Source organism: Balaenoptera borealis, assembly GCF_965194805.1.
Source record: "Balaenoptera borealis genome assembly, chromosome: 13".
NCBI lineage: Eukaryota > Metazoa > Chordata > Mammalia > Artiodactyla > Balaenopteridae > Balaenoptera > Balaenoptera borealis.
In genome coordinates, this window is record NC_138870.1 from 15,990,167 (window position 1) to 16,014,584 (window position 24,418).

The 24,418-nt window shown below is 36.9% G+C and overlaps 2 protein-coding genes across 2 annotated transcripts in view; one reads left to right on the plus strand and one right to left on the minus strand.

Moving 5' to 3' along the window:
- PLCZ1 (phospholipase C zeta 1) overlaps nucleotides 1–17,972 on the minus strand; it is a gene marked incomplete at its 5' end in the record, with an annotated part of 48,590 nt that extends 30,618 nt beyond the window's left edge. Inside the window, 4 exons of the mRNA XM_082351370.1 lie at nucleotides 1,715–1,916; nucleotides 6,242–6,473; nucleotides 16,384–16,552; nucleotides 17,902–17,972. Of these exons, the coding sequence (XP_082207496.1) occupies nucleotides 1,715–1,916; nucleotides 6,242–6,473; nucleotides 16,384–16,552; nucleotides 17,902–17,972 (674 nt within the window). The remainder of the gene's footprint in view (nucleotides 1–1,714; nucleotides 1,917–6,241; nucleotides 6,474–16,383; nucleotides 16,553–17,901) is intronic.
- CAPZA3 (capping actin protein of muscle Z-line subunit alpha 3) lies at nucleotides 16,479–22,074 on the plus strand. The gene has a single exon (XM_082352014.1). It carries the CDS (start codon nucleotides 18,412–18,414, stop codon nucleotides 19,309–19,311), a length of 900 nt encoding a protein of 299 aa, XP_082208140.1. The 5' UTR covers nucleotides 16,479–18,411; the 3' UTR covers nucleotides 19,312–22,074.
- The last annotated feature ends 2,344 nt before the right edge of the window (nucleotides 22,075–24,418 follow it).

Sequence of the window (24,418 nt, forward strand, 5' to 3'; positions counted from 1 at the left end):
ATAGAATTTTCTGTAATAAAAGTAGAGCTATGAATGGGGCAATCTTTACAGGATTCTAAATAGATATATTTCTGAGTTTGTGGATTTATGTATTTACTTAGATTTTAAACTGGAGAAGCAATATTAATTTCTAAGTTTGATGTTATCATGGGATTATAAGATATCTTTTCTATGATTTTTGCTATGTAATATCACCCAATCACATAGCTTTGAATATCACCTATATACCAATGGCTTCCAATCCTATTTTTCCAGTCTGGATACTTCTTCTAAATCCCAGACACATACACTCAACTGACTATCTGACCTAGCCGTTTGATAACTAATTGATATCTCAAACTGAACACGGCCATCACAGAACTTTTGCTTTTGCCTCACAACCTACAATGGCCTCCTCTCTCAGGCTTCACCATCTCTGTCCATAATGTCATCATATCCTAGGTTATCAGGTCCAAAATCCTGATACCCTCTTTCCCTCTTACCTCTCTTCAAATCACCTGGTAAATCACCTTGTTGGCTCTGCCTCCTTAAAATATTTCAAATTCAGCCCTCTATCTCAGCTGCTGCCTCATCATCTAAATGATCATCATCACCTGACTGCTACAATGTCTTCCCAAAGCATCTTCTACCTCCACTCTTGCACCATCAGTCCTTCCTCCACAGTAAAAAGTAAATCAAATTATGATATTATCCCAAGGAAAGCCCCTCCAATGGCTTCCCAATGCAACTAGAATAAATCCATTCTCCCTACCATGGTCTCTAAGACCCTCATAAATGCATCCTGTCTACCTCCTCAAACTCACCTCCCTTCATTCTCCATTTACTTGTTTCCACCCACACTTGCTGTCTTTCTCTCATGTGAACATGCCAAGCACTGATTATTTCTTCTACTTAGCATGCCCTTCCACTAGACCTGAAACTTCCTCTTTATCATCACTCAGACCACAACTATATCCTCTTGAGAAGCCTTTCCTGACCCTTCAATTAAAGTAACACGCTTCACCCCACAATTACCTTAGTTCATCTTCTCCATATGAATCAGTCCCTGGAAATATCGATTTGTTTATCTGCTTATTAGCTGCCTATTCTCATGAACAAATGAGTGTAGCAACTTTGAAAATCTTGCTCACCACTGTATCTTCAGCTGACTGACTAAACTGAAGCTGAAACTAAACTGGTATTAACAGTATGATACATTGTAGAACGCAAAATTAATGGTGCAGCGTAGACTGCCTTTAATCTATGTAAATCGTCTGACATATAAGTATATATATTATCTATAAATGCCACATTATGTAATTTATGTGTTGGTTTTCCTTATAGCACTGAGATATCTGAGAATTAATTTTAACCATATTATTTTAGAAACCCCAGATGTTCTGATTAGCTAAATAAGATTTTAAAAGTCTTCTTCACATATTTTCCTATACGAAGTATCCAAATTGCTCAGGAAACTTCCGAGGGCCAGTAACTGGGGAGAGGAGGTTGGCAGACAGGATTAGAAGGGAAGTGTATGATAATAATATATTGAATAAATTATACAACCACCCAAAGATTGGATATCCAAGATATGTATGAATCAAAATTCCTCTTCCCTATGTGTTTTTATAACATGCATAGCCTTCTTTTACTGTGAATTATTACCTACTGAGGTAGACACCACCGGGAACTTTCAAACGTTTTTAAAATGTAATGGATTTAAAAATCGAAATACCTTACATATCCCCAAAGGTCACTTGGTCCCACTAATTGGTCAGATATCAAGTACGTATTATGTGAACTTGAAATAAAATAATCACTCAGTGGATGAGTCATATCTTGATAAACACTTTCATACTTATTATTAAATAGTAGACATTCAGACGAATTCATGTATCTTGTAAAACCTTCAAATGACATCTGGTGTGCTTGTTTAACTATGAAAATAAATAAAAAGAGTGCAGAAATATCATTAGTAGTATGTAAATTACATCTCACTTTAAAACTTAGTAGCAGAGTGTGTTTCTAAAATATTCATTTAGAATTAATATTAATACTATTTTTAATGTTTCTTTGGAAACAAATTTTTCTAAGGTTCTTATATTTAGTTCTTTTATATCAACATTCAAGTAGATTATATATTATTTAATCATCTCTGATTTTTAATATTTTAAAAATACATACAAGAAAAGTACATATGTCATAGATCCATTCATTTCCACAAGCTAAACATCTACGTAACCAGCACCAAGGTGAAAGAACAGAACAGAGCAGCACCTCCGAAGACCACCTCCTGCTAACTTTCTAGTCTTCCTCCACACCCCCCCACCCCCAAGTGTATTCAACAGTCTGGCTTCTAGCAGCATAGATTCCGTTTTCCCTGGTTTTTGTGTTTTATATAAATGGACTCACACAATATGTATTTTTTGTGACCGGTTTATTTTGCTTGACATTGTTTATAAGATTTATTCTTGTAGTTGCACACAGTTAGACATTTTTTATTCCCATTTTTATATAGCTTTCCATTGTGTGAGTACACCACAATTTGTTTATCAATTCTATTCTTGATGGGCATTTAGATTATTTCCCAGTTTGGGGTTATTATAAAAAGTTCTGCTATAAACAACCAGGACATGTCTTTTGGTGCAAATATGTACATGTTTCTGTTGGGTGCATGCCTATAAATGCAATTGCTGAGTCATTTGCATATTACCATCTTCAGCAAATGATCTCTGAACTTTTATACTCAGTATCATACAAACCAAAATGATCTATTTAAGCAGAACACTGGCTCTGGAATGAGACAGCTTGGGTTACATCCATTTATTTGTTATATGAGGAGCCTATTAACTTCTCCCTATCTTTGGAATGGTGGTACAGTAAGTCCCCTACATACGAATCTTCAGGTTGCGACTTTCAAAGATGCGAACTTGCATTTGCATGTCCAATCACGTAAGTTAGTTCACGTGTCTGGCGTACATTGTCACGTGCATGCATCCTCTACAAGTGGTTGTGCTTCTGTATACTTTACTGTACAGTACTGTATAAAGTAGTACAGTATCTTTACTTCAAGCCCAAGATGTCCAGAAGCAAGCATAAAAGCAGCAATGATGTAGCTGGTACTACTGTACTTTTCAAGGTACTGTACTGTAAGATTAAAAATGTTCTCTTTATTTTTTGTGTTTGTTTGTTTTTTATGTATTATTTGTGTGAAAAGTATTATAAACCTATTACAGTACAGTACTATATAGCCGATTGTGTTAGTTGGGTACCTAGGCTAACTTTGTTGGACGTACGAACAAATTGGACTTACAAATACACTCTCGGAACGGAACTCGTTCATATGTAGGGGACTTCCTGTAATCATAACACCCATCCCTGCATACTAACTTTATATATTAGCTCTATAAAGGTTAGTTACTGTTGCTTTTGTTGTTGATTACTCAGTTTGCCTCAAATTAAAAGTTGGTGTGAGTATTCACTTTAGAATAGAGAGTGGTGATCCTTGGCAAAGAATTTTATTTCTGGGAATTTATACTACAGAAATAGAGCCTCAGACAAAGATGGATGTGCAAGAATGCTCACACTAGCATTATTTATAAAAGCAAAATAAATGGGGGGAGGAAACAAATTAAATCTCAAGCTATGATACAATACTAAGCAGCCATTACAAATAATGTATCAGAAAAAAAATATATAGTGACATAAGTAAATGTTTATGACATCATAAAAATGAAAAAGCCAGCATTCAAAATGCTCTTACAATTTTGGTTTAAAAAATGAAAGCTAGAAGAAAATACATAAAATGTTTACAGTCATGCAAACTATTTCAAAGTTATGCAAATTTAGAAACATGTGAGTGTATGGGGCAAAGGCATCATATATTGTAATAATAATGATTTGCATGAATTTATTCTTTTTCCCAGTGCAATTAGCAGTGATTGGCCTATAGCCCTTTTGAACTATTAACTAATTAAGTAACTATCTTTGGTAATGGAATAGAAAACAAACTCCTCTTGTGCCTTTAAAAACTACCAGACTGAGATGAGAGTTAATCTCATGGATTTTTATTTTTAAAATAAAATGAAGTTTTCCTCATTTGGTATTGACATATGTCAAGTATCAATGTGGGATGAGACTGAGAAACTTGGCAGCATTTGGGACTGTAAGATCATAATTCAAATTGACCTTAATAAGTCTCTAAAGTGATCAATAGCCATGTAAATGAAATGCAAGGTCTTGGCTGTGTGAAACTGTCTGAATGGAAGCAGAGTAAGGCCCAAAAGATGAAATAGATTAACAGTGTAATATTATGGTCAAAATACAAACACAATTCCAAGATGTCACTGGCACCATCCCATTATCCCTTTGTATCTTTTAATTTACCACCTGCAGGTAACAGTGGTAATTTTGTTTTTGAATATTGACTGGAATAATGCTACTAAAAGTGCTTGTCTGTGAACTGGTTGTTTCCAGGTGGCAATGACATAAAGAGCTTGAACCAGAGCCTAAATCAATTCACTACTTTCTTAGAGAAAGTCTTTGCTATTGAAAGGAAAGAAGTCATCAGCTGGACTCATCAGGTGTGCTTAGAGATGTACTTGTTTTACGTTCTGATGCAAGCTCTTTATCTTGTTGCAAACCTGCAAAGTGTTAATGGTGATCAGACCAAACTCTTACTACCACTATCTTCAGTCTTACCACCATGATACTTAAAAGCCTCCAAGGTCTTTACGTGGCACTGAGTCATGAGTCAAAATCTTAATTATGGCCAACAAGACCAACATGACTTAATCCCTGTCCAAACGCTTTTTGCCCTCATTCTCCAGGTTCCAACCACACTGTCCTCCTCTTGTTCCTCGATTCTCCAACTCAGGGCCAACACCTCTCTTCCCCCATTTTGTCACATGTCTAGTTCTTTCTCACCACTTAAGTCTCAGCTCAAATATCGCATCCCCATCGAGGACTCTCCTAAACAACCAACCTATGGAGACATATGTATATGTATAACTGATTCACTTTGTTATAAAGCAGAAACTGACACACCATTGTTAAGCAATTATACTCTAATAAAGATGTTTAAAAAAAACCAAAAAATAAAAAAAAATTTTTTTTAATAAAATAAATAAAAATTTAAAAAAAACAACCAACCTGAGCTAGACCTCGTGCTTGTCTACTCTCTATTTTATTTTTTTCACAGTACGTAGCACTCCCTGAAATTATCCATTTGTATGTTTAATTATTTATTGTCAATCTCCCTCCAACCCCTATCAGGAATATGAGACCTAGTTTGCTTTGCTCTCCACTGTATCCCCAGCTCCTAGAACCATACTCAGTGGCCACAGATAAATATTTGAATAAATTATGAATGCACGAGCCCATGAAGGAATAAGTTTTGTTTTCTTAGGACCCATATTATCATATGTTAAGCATTGGTGGCCATAAACCAGTTTCCAAAGGCAGAACTTGGGCTTTCATATATCCCTTGTTAATAAATATTTTGAGCTATTCTACTAATTTCTGTAGGGTTAAACAGCATGCTTTAATAGTGTTTTTTGTGCATATTTTATTACATTATTATTTATTATTTTATTTAAAAATGAACATAAATGGAAAAAATTGAAATATTTCAGCCAATGAAAGATGAGACAGAGATCAAAAACTATACGAAAAAAAAAAAAAAAACTATACGACAGCTCACTAGCCAAAATGGTCATTGAACTTAAACCAGATGACTTCATTCAAAAAATGAAAGAAAAACAAAAATGTTTTAATGTTTATGAAATGTTGTAGACAATTATGTGTATAAACAACAGGAAAATTAGTGATTTTATAATGTTTTATTCTTTCCTAGAATTGTTTTCATTTAGCTAATTTAATATTTATATATTTTTTCAATAAGATAGTGTATAAAAATGGAAAAGTGCCTATACCTGGGTTTTTATCTTATTAATGAATATCAAGAGTACTTCTAATAGAATCCTCATCTTGCTTTCCCTGCATAAGCTAATCTCTGAACACTTGAGAGATATACAGAAGCAGCTAAAAGAAAGGAACTGGACAATGAAAGAATGCCTCTGTTACACAACATAGCTTTCTAAAAGATACATCTGCTGTCTGTAAAATATGAAATTAAAACAGCCAACATATAATATTACCCATAAGAAATCTGACCCAATCAAAAATTTGAATTTAATAAGTACAATTCTTAAAAAATAGTTTGCATATAAATATTTGATAAAACTTTGAAATACAAGCATACCTTCTTCAATAGGCTCATATTTTTGAATGATCTCAGAAGCAGTACTTTTATTAATGTCAAGTGTATACTGCTCTTGTGTCAAAAATTGGGCCAGATTCTTTTCAAAAAGAAATTTCCGGTTTTCAGAATACGTGTTGAAAATCTCAATAATTTCTTCTCTGTGTGCAATAATTCGATAAATTCTTCTAAATTCTTCTATGGTGATTCTTCCTTGCTTCAGCCTGTCATTATTCTACTAAAAAAAAGTGACTGGTGGGCTCACATTGTGAATATAAAAAATACACAAAATGAAGACGTTAGAGTATTTGTGTAACATATATACCAACTTATACTGGAAAGAAGTTGCATTGGATTCTTATTTCAGGTAAAATACATAAAACTGCATGAAATGGTGCCAAAGTTGAGGAAAGGTTAGTGGATCATCACCACTTAAAACCCAGTGGCCAGAGCTGCCCAGTTTAAGTGAAGAAGTGTATCCTGCCCCTGGGAAGAGTTAGAGCCCTCACGCAGTTCTTTACCCAGAAAGACTTGCCCAAATTCAGGCTAAGCTGCTAGAGATTCTTCCAGACTTAGGACATCCCAGAACCATTTGGATTTGCCTCAGACCTTCTCCTCACTGTGGTGATGACATATGCCATCCCATAGAGCTCATTATAGTCTGCTGTTTTGTCCTTGCCTAGTTGGTTTCCTCTATCAAAAGCTTTGTTTTGGGCACTTGGAAACTGAAATCTAGGACATGGGTCCATCATGAAGGGAAAACAGACCTGTGGTTTCAGATCTGCTCAGTCTGACTGGGAAAAGGAAAGGTGATCCAGCAGGGGTGCAGGATTGCAGAGGGAAATGTTGACTCTGAGAGGTCATGGAACTTTCAGGGACATGTGTTCTATAGAGTCAGAAATATGAATCTGAATATCTGGAGGGGGATACAGGCTTGAGATGAACATGTTGGAGTTATTCCTGGGTGGATGTTTGTAAAGAAATGGTCAGAAATAAGAAGACCCTCTGTGTAAAAAACAAAACAAAACAACCCAATAGCCATAGTTGGAATGGAAAGAAGTATGGGAGAAGACGAGGAGTCTAGGTTATCTTTCAATTACACATTTCATTTTTCTATTCTACTCTACTTGAGTAGCTTCTTGAAACCATCCAAACAGTATGTAACCCCATGTCACCAATAGGCATCCTGCACCATAAATGTCAGAATAAATCAGTCATTCAAGATCACTGTAAATACAGAAGCTGCAATAGGTGGTAATACTTTGAGGAAGTGGAATCTGCATAATCACTGAAGGAACTGGGAGAGGGACAAACAAGGTCAGTTTCAATGAGAAAGAGTAGCTTCACCTGGTTGTTCTGGAAAATTCACATTTGAACGTTATGAGATAAGTGACAGGAAAGTGGGCTGGGTCCAGTTATTTAAAGTAACAGAATCACTGTGAGGTTCTGAGTAGGAAAATGACTAGCAAAGGAGAGGTTTAGTTGTGATTAGTTGTGCATTACCGATGGGAAGAGATGGAGAACTGCAGGTAAGGGAAGAGAGAAGATGCCATCCAGGTGGGAGGTGGTGAGTAGAAAGTAAAGAACAGGTGTCAGAAAATTATGAAGAGAGAAGTCAGAAGGATTCAACACATTAACATTTTAGATGCATGAGGGAGAGAAGTCAAGGAAGTCTGGAGTTGGGGAGAATTAGAATAACTAGTAGAATTACAGTATCACTTACAAATAAAAAACTGAGGTATAGGAAGTGCACCTTAGAAGGACATTTACTTTCCAAAGAGGCTATTTATATTTTAATTTTCTCAATACATTGCAAAGTACTTAAGCTTAAGTACAGAAAGCTCCTGTTAAAGGGCCACTGTATTGTGGTGAAAAGCTGACAATCTGTAGACAGTCGGAGCTGACATTATATTCCTAGCTCCAAAGTATGTGGGATTTTGAACGTCTAAATTAAACTATGAGCTTCATACTCTTCATCTGCAAAATGGGGATAGATAGCACTACTTATGTCAACAGGTTGCTATAAGGATGGAGATATCAGTGTATTGTTAGGTCTTATCTATGTCTGTTTCCCTCACACCCTCCAGCCTAGTGTCTCATCTTTTGACAAATGTAACTGTAAAACAACCCTAAGGTACAACAGAGGATAAACATGCTGGAAACGATCTCTTCACTTTTTTAGGAAAAGTTCACTGGTGGTTACCAGAGAGTTTGATCTGAGGAATCCAAGAAACAGTCTGAGCTGGGAATCAAGTAGGAAGAGCACCAGCTTAGTTCAAGGAGGAGCATTAATTTACACGTACAGAGCAGCTTGAAGAAGCAGGGGCTGGAATGGAGCCCCAGTGGGAATGAGACAGTGATAAGCTTGGGAAGAAGGTTGGAATCGGTGGTCGTCAAATGAGAAGTTGGGTCTCCAGAGCTCATTAAACAATAATAGCACCTTAAAATTACATAATCTTAAAAATAATTCATATTATCAATAATCTCAGTAGACTATGAAGTTCAACTTACTGTTTTGAAATTCTGGATTTTGAAGTCCACATAAGTCAATGTTACAGAATTAATTTTTTTTTAATTTAGCTCCATTTTGCTCATAATTTGTCATAAGATCTTAAGCAAGTCAATAAAAATCAAAGTGTGCCTGTAATTCCCGAAACATTTTGTCATGTAAAATTGTATGAATTAAAACTTCTGTCTTACTGAATAGCAACATAAAATAAGATATACTTTATCCACTAAGCAATGAACATTTTGTTTCTTTCAAGCAGGATATAAACTTGACCATCTGAAATGTCCTCTGGTAACTCGTTCTGTTTTGTTTTTCCCTAAAGATTGAAGTTGTTATCTGATACTAGAAAGAATTAGAGATATAAAGTTGAAACAAAATTCCACAAATCCAAATAATTGCTACAGTTGATCAAACCCAAAGGAAATGAAGGGTCAAAAATTAATCAAATTACCAAAAAAGAAAAACCACACACAAGAGGTGAGAATCGTATCGCTGAAGATGGGAAGTTCTAATTTTGATAGAAAGAGAAAAGGAAAAGGAAAGCAACAAAGGGTAAGTAATAAGGAGAAGAAAGATGACAGAGTGTCAGCAGAAGGGAAGCAAGAAGAAGAAAAGTGATAAGCAAGGAAGGTTCAAATCTGAGTACTGAGGCACATAAGAGCAGCCACAACGTGTAGGGTACCAACGTATTAATATCTCCCCTGTAGGAGGGAACCGAAGGTCAAAAATCTTATGTAAATTGTCCCCAGTCTCACAGGCATGGTAGACCAGGACTTGAACTAACTCCAAAACAATAGGGACAAGCAACAGGAGGAAAGAAAAAACAATACACCATTGCACGTATTGAGAGTATATGTGCAGAAATAAATAAATTGTGTCAAATACAAGTCTGATTTCTTTAACTCTCTTAAATTTCTCAGTGTTTCTCCTTTGTCTTCAGGACAAAATCCAAACTATTGTGTGGAATCCAAGACCCTTGAAGACATCACTGATGGTTTCTGCCCTCACCCTCTTCTCCCTTGCACTTCACACTGCCTGTGCTCTGAATTAGTTGCAGTATAAACATCAAGCTGTCTCTTGCTATTGTAAAGGCTGTTTCTTCTGTCTGGAATGCCCTTCTTTAATTGTACTTCTTAACTTACGAATTTCTACTAATCCTCGAAAAAGTGTCCTTCTCTAGAAGTCTTCCCTTTTGTCCCTCTGTGTCTCTTCCTCAGGCCATGTTAGGAGTCCTACTCAGGATTCTTATACAATTCTGTACCTTCTTCTCTCCTAGTGTTTATTACACTGGAATTAAAGCCTTTTTTTCTACTTCTCTTCTAGAATTGCCGAATTGTCTCAGACAGGAAGTCTGTCATCTGTTTCTTGTATCCTAAGTACTTATAAGAGTGCCTGACTGAGGTCTTCAGAACTTGGTCCAGCATCTAAACAATTTTATGATCCTGGTGAAATATGTTCATTTAATTGGATAAAGGAGCTAAATATCTCCCTAAAGCTAGGGAGAGTAGGAAAACTATTTTTAAAAACATATTACAGAAAATATGCAAAATCTCAGGCCCCACTGCAGGGAATACTATAGCTTTCTAAAATGTTACATATTAATCATTTACAGTTTACAACATAAAATAAGAGTAATGAAGCCACCTTTCTCCTGTTTACAAAAAAAAAAAAGAAGCTCATTAAGTGGTTATTCTTTGCAAGCGTTACAGAAAGAACTTTCCCAAACAACTCTTTCATTATTTATGTATAATTTTAAAATATATCTTTTACCTTAAGAAGATGAACCCCATGAAGGTAGATATTTTATTCTTATTTTTACTCCCAATACCTGGTACTGGACCTACCCTAAAGTAGGAGGCTAGTGATTATATGTTTAAATGAATGACTGAATACAGGAGGATAAAAGAACATATTAAAATAATTCTATTGTCAGTCATTCTGATAGTACACTTTAGAAAATAGAATTAAGGCTTTTCATTTTGTTACCATTCTCCATTGCTCAGTTTGTTAGTAAAAAGATGAAATGTTGCTTTAAAAATGACATCTTGAGAAAGCTGATCTATCAAAACAAGAACTTTTAAAATAAAATGTAACATTTAAAATTATCTCTGAAATTACACTAAAAACAAAGTATTCAGAATATATTCTAGGAAATCATATGACTTGCAACTTTCTTCCCAAACTCTGACATACTTGTTTAAACTACCTGGCAAACTTGGTTTTTTCTCTTTTTTCATTCTGTTTCCTTCTGCTTCTATTGCACAGACACAGCAGCCAGAGGCACCCAAGTCCCAGTCTTTCCTGAAGAAGGCCTATTTGCATACCTTGGAGATTGTAGCCTAAGGCCAGGAGCTTGTGCACACCAGCTGTTTCCCAGAGGACACGCCCCTCGATAGCCTGGCTCTGGCAGCCAGTGGGGCTTGTGTTCACGGGTTCAGCAGAACCCTGCCAAACAAAGAGAAGGTCCTTGGCTGGCAGTCCCTCTGGGGCTCTGCTCAGAGGGAATGGACAGATGCCCCCATCTTCCAGTCTTTCCCTGAAAGATGTCTATTTGCACACTTTACAAGCTGCTGCCTGAGGGTCCAGCTTCCAATCAGCCTGCATCTAGATGCTGCCTGATCCTCCGTTATGAGACGCTGCCAGGTCCTGGTACACCCTCAGTGACTGGGAGCCATTCAGAATGAAGTAGGCTGCTTGGACCGTCACAGAGGTTGAGAGACAAACCAGAACCAGGGCTGAACTGAGTGATAAGTTTCATCTCCTACATGAGACCACCCCTTCAAGACTGGCACAGGGGGCTGTTCCATCTAAGGCACAGAAACAGACAGAGAGTAAAAGAAAATGAAGAAACAGAGGAATATGTTCCGAACAAAAGAACAAGATAAAACCCCAGAAACAGAAATAAGTGAATTACTTGATAAAGAGTTGAAATAATGGTCATAAACAATATGGAAGTTCCTCAAACAACTAAAAACAGAACTACCATAACATTCAACAAGTTCACTTCTTGGCACTCATTCAAAGGAAACGAAATCACTATCTTGAAAAGCTATCTGCACACCCCCCATGTTCATTGCAGCATTATTTACAATAGTCAAGGCATGGAAACAACCTATGTGGATAAAGAGAATATGAGATATATGTGTGTGTGTGTATATATATATCACATAAATATATATAATAATTTTCATCCATAAAAAAGAAGGAAATTCTGTAATTTGTGATGTCATGCATGGACCTTGAGGGCATTATGCTAAGTGAAATAAGTCAGACGGGCAAAGACAAATACTGTATGATCTCATGTACATGTGGAATCTAAAAAAAAAAATGAACTCATAGCTAGAGAACAGATTAGTGGTTCCCTAGCTATGGTGGGGTGGATGAGAACAGCTAGGGCATAGAAGAGGGGCAGGATGGATGAAGGTGGTCAAAAAGTACAAACTTCCAGTTATAAGATAAATCATTCTGGGATGTACTGTACAGCATGGTAACTATAGATAATACTGCTATATCATATATTTGAAAGTTGCTAAGAAAGTACTCTTAAAGGTTCTCATCACAAGAAAAAATTTGTACCTATGTGAAGAGATAAATATCTACTAAACTTATCATGGTAATCACTTCATAATATATACATATATCAAATCATCATGCTGTTACACCTAAAGCTAATACAATACTATATGTCAATTATGTCTCAATAAAATTGGGGATGGGAGCAGAGAAAGACTCATTAAGATTGCTCAGGAAGAGTTTGTTAAGTAAAAAGAAAGAAAATTAAGAACTCAACTTTAAGAGGAGAACAGAAGAGGAATGCTAGCAGGACAGATGGAGGAACGATATGAAATTTTAAAGAAAAACTTGGAGAGAGTGGTGTCTTAGGAGTTAGAATAGAGAGAAGTTTAAGAAAAGAGGGATAAATAAAATGCGTGGAGAAGCTCACCATTGAATTTAGCATTTTCGAAATAAAGAGGTTTTCAAAATAGGTGTGAAGGCAAAATTGGTTGCAATGAAACATTGAAGAAGTTGGAGGAAGAAATGTAAAGGATTCTTTCAGTTTATCTGCAAAAACAGAGACTGTAACATTTAGAAGAGGATATGGTGCAATTTATTTTTCAGATAAGATTAAAAATACACTTAGAGTCTGGAGAACCAACTAAGGTAGGAAATCATAAACTCGAGGTGGAACAAAACACATATATAACTGCCTGAATTGACCCAAGTTGCAGATTTGTAGGGCAGAGGCAGCAGAGGAATATCCTGCCTCATCTCTCTGCCTTCTAACTCCCAATCCATTCTATACTGCTGCCAGATTTATCCTAAAATATGCAATATTTCCCTGCTCAAAAAATGCCAATGGCTACCCATTGCCTACAAAAGTAAGTCCAAATTCCACGGCCTACCAGTCAGGATTTCTATCATCTGGCCATAACTTGCATTTGCAGCTATTTCTCACCACTCCCCTTGGAGCATCCTACACTCAAGTCATGGCTGCTTACCTTTGATTCTTCAACCACTTCTAGCAACGTGATCTACACATATTGCTTTTCACTCCTCAAGGTCCAGCAAGAATGCCACCTCCACCATGGAATCTTTTATAAAAGCCCATGTTAGAGTCTCTGTCTTCTCAGATTCCCTGTTAGTATTACCTAGGAAATTTATTATAATCTACTTCTGGAACAGTAATTTCTGTATTTCTTTTCTCCTTAAAAGAGACATACAGTTTACTTTTTACAATCCGCGGTTTCTAACAGAGTGCCATGCACATACTGTAGATTTAATAATGGTTGCTAACTGCTTAGAGAATTTGAAGACTTAAGGTTAGTCCCATAATAATATAAATTCTTGAAATTGAAGAGGATACTATTTCATACTCAGCAAAAATCAAGAGTGTAATCTAAGACTAGCTATATGTATTGAAATGGCACATAATATTTCCTAAAAATAGCTGACATGCTACAAATTAAAGATAATAATAAAGCAATCAAAAAAATGTTAGTAAAGGGATAAAAAAGAAACTTAGAGAACTGCTGCTCAAGCCATGACTCAATAATTAATTTTGTAAAAAGAAGTTTACAATATTTTGACAGGGTCATAAATTTACATGTTCTTTACTCAAATTTTATAACAAAATTTCACCTTAGAAAATTAATTCATGTCAGAATTTATGTCAGCTTCTTAGGAAATCAATGAATGTAATGTAATTTTCTATATTTTTTTGAATGATCATGAAGTAGCTTCAACTAATATTTATCGAGTGCCTACTTTATGCCTAGCCTGGTACTAGGTACATTCACAAACCATATCTTATTTAATATTCAGAACCATCCTGCAAAATAACTATATTAGTATCCCCATTCTGCAGGTTAAGACATTTGCTCAGAGATTTCTGGCTTGCCAAGTACTATACAACTAGAATCTAATAGATTCAACAATCTCCACATCCATTGAGCTTGCTAATGACAACAGATGAGCATTTTTTTTGTGTGTGTGTCCACCAAAAACAAAGATTCATTATGATTCATTTTATTTGCTCTGGCTAAAATGTGTACCCTGAAGTGTGGAAAGATTAGCAACAAAAGTTAAAGCAAAAGAGTCAGATGTTTAAACTTAGTCTTCACCTTTCCAGAAAATTCAGTTAGCCAATACATTTTCCCTGAGCATACTACTTAATCAACATTTTAATGCATACACAGCAATTTAGCCTAAGGCAACAAAATATTTTCTATTAGAGGGCCTAGGGGAATTATTTTAATAGAAGAGAATGGTTTATCATAATCATCAGCCTTGTTTATATGTAATTTATGCTTCTAAAGTATTTGAGGTCATTTTAAAGGGTTTTTTGAAGTATTCTAAGCAAATTCTGCCCCTCTAATTTCTATAATTAACATTGTTTTCATAGCTACTTTAAAAAGGTTTTGCTAAACAAAATAGACCTTCAGCCCTGCTATGTCCAAATAATCATAAATTTCAATTAATGAGCTATTTATTTACTTGTTATAACTGTTGAGCATTCTACATGACGCTTTTCAATATGGCATGCATTTTACTCAAGTGCATTTCAGTTATCTCTATCTTGCAGGTAATTCAAAGCAACTTGATAATCACTAAATAAGAGTTTCAATATTTCACATTTGATACAGATTTAGCATATTACTACCTCTATATTGTGTTGAATGTGAATTTCATTAAACCTGAAAGCACATAGCTGTTTCTCCCTTCGGGCAATAACACTGGGGGAAAATTCTACGTGTAAAGGTCTTTCACAGATACTTGTGTTCTTCACTTGTGGTATTAGGCATGAATTGATTAAAATTCTGATAGCTTATTGCAGCACAAGCTACTTGGATTCATAGAAACAGCTCTGAATTCTTTGTCTTTTACTGCAGTCTCCTGAGAAGTACAGCTTTTCTTTTTGAAGCCTCCTCTTTTGGTTAGTAAACATGAGGGCTAAATCTTATTGAGAAAAATGCTTGTTGGGTCTGCTGTGTGTTTCTGCTTATTTTCTAAGCAGAGGCACCAACCACTGTTCTTCAGGACTAGCTCTTCAAGGATGTTTACGTAATGAAGAGATAGTATCTCCCTCCAGAGGAAAACGCAGGTTTGTTTACTGTCCAGGATAATAATGATAATGACAGCCTCCAGGGCAAAGATCAGACAGGCTTACAGCCCATAATAAAAGCTCTGGCTTTCTAAACTTGAGGTCCCTCTCAGGTAATGCCACCCACCGCCCGTGCACGTGTCACCTGACCTCCTCACATTACACTTTGGGAACAGGGCTAGGAGAAATGGCACCAAAATGTTGATACTCTGGCAGTTGGTATTTTTGTGAGTGCCAAGCTGTCTTTTTTCTCTGAACTGGAAACCTGCGTCTGCCAACATCCCTAAAACTGTATCAGGCTAACTGAGTAGCTCGCAGGTAAGGTAAAACAAGCTTCCCAGTTTGTGTTAGTTGGTAACAATTTCAACCTAGATTGTGTTATCTGGCTACTCACTTTCAAGAAACAAAATCATATTCAGGATGCCTATCTTCCTAACTATCTGAGCTGGCCAGTCTAGTATTCTTGCCTGACTCGCCAAGAAATTTGCCATCTTCTTAGTGCAAAACTCAGCTAACACTTGGCTTTTTCTTTTTTTTTTTCATGATCTTTCCCTTTGTCCTCTAGTGACAGACTTGATCCAGGTTCCCTTCCTACTAATTCTTCTTTAAACAAAGAGAATTTACGGCATGATTGTCTGATTTGAGGTGAGAAAAATGCCATTTTTCTGAAGATTGCCCATTCCTTCTATAAATCACTAACATCCAATCCATTTACCCATTTCATCATTTATATGATTTGATCTAATCAGATGACCAATCCTAATCTGATGTGAACATTCCTGCATTCTCAGCAGATTGTTCTAAACTAATAACCTGGCATGATTTCAAATTTTATCAGCAACTCATTTTACGTCTTACCTAAACTCTTTGTCTTGATTATAAATATATTTAGCATAATTAATTGCTTTAGTTCTTAAGAGACTAATCTTTCATATGCATTTTCTTCAGAAAGCATCCAAGTAGTTATGGACATTTTCCAATATTGGATTAAGTCCTTCCTAGGGTGGGGTGTTCAGAGGGCGGATATTATCTCACCTTAAAAATATACTTCACATGAATAGTATTGCACCGAATATCTAATTTTTCAAGTAATTTCAGAGTTTTTTCTAGGGTAAGTTTTCCACATTTAAAGTCATCCCGAACCACGGACAAAAACCATGTACGAAGAACACCAAAAAAAGGAGTTAAGGAAATTCTCACAGAAAGTCATTAAGTACTTAAAATGACTAAAGAATATTTTACCTCTCTTCAGTTCAACGTTTTTATTTTCAGAGGAGAGTCTATCTCAGGCTTAAATGAGAAAACAATTTTATGATACATAATATTTAAAAAAAACTAAGTAGGCACTACTCTGTGGTAAAGGTATGAAAGGGTATAACACAATAAAAATTACAGGGAAACAATAAAAATTAACATTTGAGAAATCAAGCTATTACTTGGGAAATACAGTCTATTTTCTGAAGACGTGAACTTGGGAGACAGCTGAACATCAACACTTGATCTCTCTCAGCATTAGTTTCCTCATCTGAAAAGTCGTCCAATTAATACTTCCAGAAGGTGGGGGCATTAAATGAGTTCAAACCATGGCTGATATGATGATTACCACTACATTAGCCAAATGTCAGGCTACACGCCTGCCCCAAAAAACATTTTAAGGACCATAAAAAAGAGTAAAAAAAAAATGCCATGGTGAGTGTCTATTTAGTATGAAAGAGAAGGCGAAAATAATCATGCTTGCTTATTATCTACAGAGAAACTACAAAAATTAGGACACTTCAAATTGAAAAACTAAGGTTAGGAAGAATTAATACGACAGTCTATAAAATCGTGAAAGGTATTGGTAAAAATTGTTGAACAACACACTCAATTTCAGATTGTTAGAACTAACTGGAAACCCTTCAAACTAATGGCAATGACTTAATATGGCAAAGCTCAAGTTATTATAAGAAAAAGATACAGGAAGCTAGGGAAACTCAGAAAAACTCAGGGCAGAAAGGGAAGGAAGCAGTTTTTGCTTAAATGAGAGAAACTTAAGTTCAGGACTCTTCAAAAAGAATGAGAAAAGAATCAAGGAAAGGGGATAAATCAAAAGAAAGAGGAAAGAGGAACAGAAAGCACTCTGAGTGGATATTTGTTCTCCATATTTTCATGACCTGTAGTTCCTGTAGTTTCTCCTCGCTTAGAAGTTTCTCCCCATTATGAGTTGCCACAAGTTCCAAATATGATTAACACTGCCCCTTTGCAGGAGAGGGATTTCTTGAAACTCATCCACTGATGCCACTGCCCCTTTTCTAGAAAGAAAGCAGAAAACACAGTGGTTTGTTGCCTTTGTTCTTTGGAGTTAGCTCAACACTTAAATCCCACAGAAACCATATGTAACATGTGATCTCTTCACTTCACTGCCCTTAAAACTTTCTGGTTTCTTGCTCAGGTTCTGACCATTTCCAAACCCACAGTGTTTATACATGAGGCATCTCTTGCTGTCTGGCATTTTCCCATGAACTGCCATCGCACCTCATTTTATTTGTATTATTTTGTTTAAACCCCTCAAACCTCTCAGCATAGCGTGCTTCCACTGGGTTGGGGACAGTTATTCTGAGGGCCTGATTATACATCAATGCCATTGTGGTCCCCAAAAGGTGCAAAGCGTTGCCAGACACTCTCTAGAAACTCTGGGCTGCTTCTCTAGATCCCTGACAACATATAATGCACACAGAGACACACCACTTTTGAAGAAGGCTGTTCTGGAGGCTAAGTTCTTAAAATCTTCAAAGTTCTTATAGCTGGTTGGCTGGGCACCACGCTGTCAGGTGACTATCATGTTTTTCTTTTGGTCTGAACACCTAATGTGATATCATTGAAAGTTCCATACGTCATAGAGAAAGCTTCTTTATGACTTCATCAGGAGACTCAGAGCTTGCCAGACAACCTGTTTTTTCATGGTCAGACATGGTAATCTTAAGCTGAATGTGTAACACCTTGATGGGAAGGTTGTCCCATGGAATGTTTTCTCATCTTTGAACACTCTTTATTTCAGAAGCTCTGCTTCTGCTACAACCAAACATGTCACTTAGCGAGCTGAGTAAGAAAGAGAAAGAAAAAGTAATTCTCAGACTGTTAATACAGGCTCCTCCAGGGGAATTTGTAAATGCCTTTGATGATCTCTGTCTGCTTATCCGTGATGAAAAACTCATGCACCATCTAGGTGAGTGTGCAGGCCACCAGCATTGTCAAAAATATTACATCCCACTCTCCATCGACGGGAATGCGGTCCTCCTGTCTCACCACAACGTAGTGGGTGACTACCGGTTTTTTGACTACCAGAGCAAACTTTCTTTCAAATTCGACCTGCTTCAAAACCAGTTAAAAGACATCCAAAGTCACGGCATCATTCGGAATGAGATGGAGCACCTGAGGACTGTTGTTCTGTGCGCCTTAAAACTGTATGTGAATGACCACTATCCAACGGGGAACTGCAATGTGCTGAGAAAAACGGTGAAAAATAAAGAGTTCTTGATCGCTTGCATTGAAGATCACAGCTACGAAACAGGAGATTACTGGAATGGCCTTTGGAAATCGAAATGGATTTTCCAAGTCAATCCGTTTCTAACCCAGGTAACAGGGAGAATTTTTGTGCAAGCTCACTTCTTCAGGGGTGTCAACCTTCATGTTGAGATCTCCAAGGACCTGAAAGAAAGCTTGGAAGTAGTTAACCAAGCTCAACTGGCTCTAAATTTCGCGAGGCTTGTGGAAGAGCAAGAGAATAAATTTCAAGCTGCAGTCTTAGAAGAATTACAGGAGTTATCAAACGAAGCCCTAAGAAGAATTCTACGAAGAGATCTTCCAGTGACCCGCACTCATATTGACTGGCAGAGGATACTATCTGACTTGAATCTGGTGATGTATCCTAAATTAGGATACGTCATTTATTCAAGAAGTGTGTTATGCAACTGGATTATATAAAGGATTGCTCATGGTAACTGTCTTGACCTGATTACTTTGTTTCAGGGGGGCGGGGAGGGTCAGAGGTTATTTCCCTAAAGTTGAGAAGCCACTAGACATGCCTGTCACTTTGCAGATGCAAGTTTCTGGGGTTTTTCTTTTTGTTTTTTGAGGGGGTGATGGTTGGTCACATAGCACAGCTTGTGGGAACTTGGTTCGCCGACCAGGGATTGAACCTGAGCCTTCGGCAGTGAAAGCGCAGAGTCCTAACCACTGGACATCCAGGGAATTTCAGATGCAAGTTTAAATTAGGGACAAGTCTACCAAATCATTTTATTCAAGGAATATTTACCAGTAAGTCAAGAAAATGATGATGGAAATGTATTTCATGCTAGGGACCATCATAAAGCCAGAAACACTTTTAGAACCTAAAATGGCTTTATAGAATGTGGCACCCCAGAAGTATGAATAGAGGTAGCCAGGGTTAAGGCTGTGTATATGTGTGTGTGCAGGAATGACTTTTGACTTTCTTTGTAACTGGAGAAGGTATGCAAATGAAAGTCATTCTGCGAATGATACTTCACATAACTCAGTTCAGTCCTACACCAACCCTGAGGGGGTAGATTTCAATAAGTAACATTAGGGTTGGATGTTCCATGAAACCAACAGATATCAAAAATATAGCTCATATGAAGGACTATTGGATCCATAGCCATCCCCCCCCACACAATAATCTGGAATTACTCCAATCCCCAGGCTTTTCTGATACCTAACATGGTCTTCGAAGAATCAACTGGAAAAGCTTGGCTCCCAAGATTATATAGTCCAGCTCTTGTGAAGTCATCACTACAAGCATATATAAGTGCTTATTTCATGCTGGACCTTGTGCTAGATGATTTACACACAATTTTTCATCATTAGACCACTACCAGTAGTAACCCCATTTTACATGAGAAGAATCTAAGACCTGAGTTGGTTAATTCACCCAGGCACATAGTAGATGGTGGGTGTGACTACCTTTAACACTGTTAACCTCTAGGGTACTGCAGCTCTCTGTGGAGGCCTGTTTCCTTAAGACTTGTGAACTCTACCCTGCAATGACTTAAATGCCCTAGGCAAGCATTTCACCCACAGGAGACCCCCAAAGGAACTGGAACTGGTGGGCTGCTGGTTTCTAGCCAAGCTGTCCCCTATCACTAGTCCCAGCAATGTTACTGACCACTTGTGTCTGCTCTCAAAGAAATCCAAATCTAAACCTCTCTAATAAGACTGCAGTCGAGCAGTAGATGGGCCCCAGCCCCCAAATCCAACTTATCAGGGAAGCAAAGTGCTTTATAGTTTGGATCCATGCAATTGAGAAAAGGTCTAATTTTACTTAATAAACATTGGAGCAAGTGTTTATTAAGGATCCTAGGCAAAAATGTCTAAATCTCAAACTTCTCTTCCTCAACTTGTGGATCTTAGAGAATCTCAGGAGGATTACCTAGGGTATATCATTAAAACTATAACTTTCCAGTACCCATCCTCAGATTCTGATTTAATAGGTCAGAAAAATCTACATTTTAAACAATTATTGGTGAAGATTCCAATGAGAGGGACTCTAGGACCACATTTTAAGATGTATTGTTCTAATCTTAAACTAACACACCTTTGATTGCTATTAATTGAAATCATTTCCTATTGTCCATTAAAGGCCATTTCTACTACTTCACTGGGTTCACCATGCACAGACAAAGGACAGGCCTTCATCTGTCATGTCAAAAAATTAAGAAAAATCTTTCTAAAGAAAAACAGCAAAGAAAATTGCCCTCATTGCCCTAAAATATACCCATCTGACAAATTCTTTTGCAAAAATTTGAATTGATATTATGGTTATATATGTGTTGATTTTCCAGATCATTCCAGAGTAAGGCTTAATGTTTTATGGAACAATCACAAAAGCATTTAACACCCACTCTAACACAGGGTTTTTAAAATAATATTTATTGGTATTTCTGGATATAAAACTCACATGTACAAATCATAGAAAATGCTTAAAGTATAAAGTATGTTGGCCAATTTCCTTCCATCAAATTTTATGGAATTGTTTTAAATATTAAGGGTATACAGCATATAAAAATTTGTATCCTGTTCTTTTTATATAACCTCCCATATCATAAATATTGTCCCATGTCATTAAAACCCCTTGAGCACATAATTTTAATTATTTACATGATATTCATACTATTCATGCACAATAACAAGACAACCATTTCTCTATTCATGCATAATTTAAAATTTTAGCATTTTATTTTTGTTATTAATTAGGCTATAGTATCTCTGTGCATAAAGCTTTGCCCACATTATACATTATTTCCCTTAAGATAAATTCCCTATAATCACATATTGAAAACATATGAACATATTAATGCTCTTAACACATATTGCCAAATTGCTTTCCAGAAAGATTTAACAATTTATAATCCAGTTGGTAGCATAAAAGTATCTAGCTCACCACAGTAATCTTGACAATATTGAATATCAAATTTTTTCTTTGATAGGCAACAAACCTTAAAACAAAACGAGTAAAAAAGGTATTTCACTAACTTATGCTACCCTATACCTAAAAGCATTCCCACAACGATATTATTTGGTAGTTACTTTCTTTATATGGAGGCTGGCATAGCCAGGAAAATCTACAGTTACTACCTTTTCTCCGAACCTTATCTCACACACACACACACACACACACACACACACACACACTTACATTTAAACCTGCACTATGTGCTCAGGCATATACACACACACACACACTTACATTTAAACCTGCACTGTATGCCCAGGCATATACACACATACACACAAAATACACATGTGCCCAGGCATATACACACATACACACAAAATCCTTCAGATTCTGAAGACTCAGTGTGATAGTTTTTTAATATTCCAGTATTCTCTCCCCCCAATCCTATTTCCAGCTGGAATGTTAGCTCCATCAGAATACGGACCTTGTCTATCCCAAGTATCTAGTCCATTATTGTCTGTCATATGGTAGATACTCAGTGAATTAATGAGCTAATGAACAAATAAATCATGATAATAGGTGCATAAAGCATGGTAGGCTTAATTAGCCTTAAGACTTTTTAAACCATAAATACTTGCTGTCTCTTTAGGAACGATGTATTCCTCTGCCGATTCCCAAGGCTGAGGTTGGGACTCTTCATTATAAGGCAGTTGATTGCATTCTGAAGCTGCTATTGGCTGCCTCCTGCTCTGATGAAAACCTTTGCTCTTTTCCTACTCCAAATGGAGAGAGATGTTTCCTCCAACAAGTTGAAGAAAATCAAGTTCTCCAAAAGTCATGTACAGAATTTTTTGTCAATTTTACATGATCCTCTATCAAAGATTTTTTGCCCTTCCCTTTGGGGCGCTAGTCCAGAGTGTTAGTCAAATGACCATCTCGTGTTCTGCTCAGAGGTCCGTGGAGGGGTGTACACCCTGCAACTTCCCCCTATGTCAGGGTGAGTCCCAGCTCTTCCAGGATGTGCCTTAGCCTCAGGCTTGCCTTGAAGTTAAAACAGGCTTCAATCTTCCTTCTTTGTTGGGACCTTCACCACAGTGTACAAGACCCAACTACTCCCTTTGTTATCTGAAAACCAGGTTTGCCTCTTGGTGGGTATCAAGCCAATAGACACAACCAAGACAAAGATCTGGATAAGGAAGGATTTATTATTACTTTCAGCAAGTAAGGAGAACACCAGGGATCCTTCCCAAAGCAGTGTCTCCCTGGACAGCAAAATTGGGAAGTTTTAAGCTAATGGTACATGCATATTCATGAAGGGGCTTGAGCAGAGGAGAATTCAGTATAGAATTGGGGCAGAGGTCCACTGAGTCCAAGCTTTAGTTGATTGAAGTAATGTCAGGAGGGTCAGAAAAGGCCAACCTCATCATCCCTTAGATTCCAGTTGATTTGATGGTTGAGGGGGGATTTAAATTCTGCAAACAGCTCAAGACTGTGCTTTAGGCTAGTCTTTACCATTGAAAGAGAACTGGATGTCTAATAGGTCATCTTTGCGATTGTTGCTTCTCTTGTCTGATAACAATCGCTTGTTTCTGCATTCTTTTGTTCCCTTAAGATCATGAATTGCTGAGACAAGGGCAAGCATGTGGCCAGGCTTAGATCACAAAATGCCTTAGGCCAAATATGACTTCTCTTATGTCAAGAAAGCTACACCTGGTTTTCTTTTCTTTCCCCGGGGACCCCCTACCCTGTCTGCTTACAAAACCTTTCTATCTCAACTCCACATCAGTCACTGATCTCTCATTCTTGATGAGCAATCAATTTATTCTTCCCTATTGACTCCCGTGGCCTTCTTCATGATATGCTTTCAAATTTTTCTGCTCTACTCAAGCTCTACTTCATCATTCTTTCACTTAGTAAATGACTTTGTTCTTTACTAAGAAGACACATGCTTTCAAAGAGAGCTCCTACAGCTTCTTTTCTCTGCACTTAAAAACATATTTATTGTCTTCTCCCTCCAAATAGTCACCAAAGCAGTGTATGTTCCTTTCTGAGACTACTTCTTCTTCCTCTGCACCTGATCCTAAATCCTTGATCTTCTGTCATCCAGGCTCTTGATTCATCAGCTATTTTTTATTCTTGACTCCTCACTTTCTTTATCCCCTCTTGGTTCCTCTCCTCTATAAGCAAACATACTCAGTTCCAATTATCCTAAAAAAATCTTCCCTACGAATCTCTCAGATCCTTTCACCATGAAACTTTTAAAAAGATTATCCTATTCTTAACTTTTTTCTGCTTCCTGACCACTTAATATTTTCTTAAAGGAATGGATTTAATTAAGAGTCTTCCATGTTCTAGGCATTCTACCAAGCAATTTCACCTGCCTCATTGAATCCTTATAAGAATCATACAACTGGGAATTATTTTTTACAGCTTAGGAAACTAAGAATATTCTTGAGTAATTTTGCCAAATTGACACAGCTAGCAAGTGACAGAACTGGGCTTCCGATTCAGGTCTGTGACACTTCAGAACTCCTGCCCTTTACACCACATCGTGCTGCCTTAACTCTGCACCTCTGCCTTCCAGTCCAACAGTATATTGAAAATCCGTTCTCGAAAGTT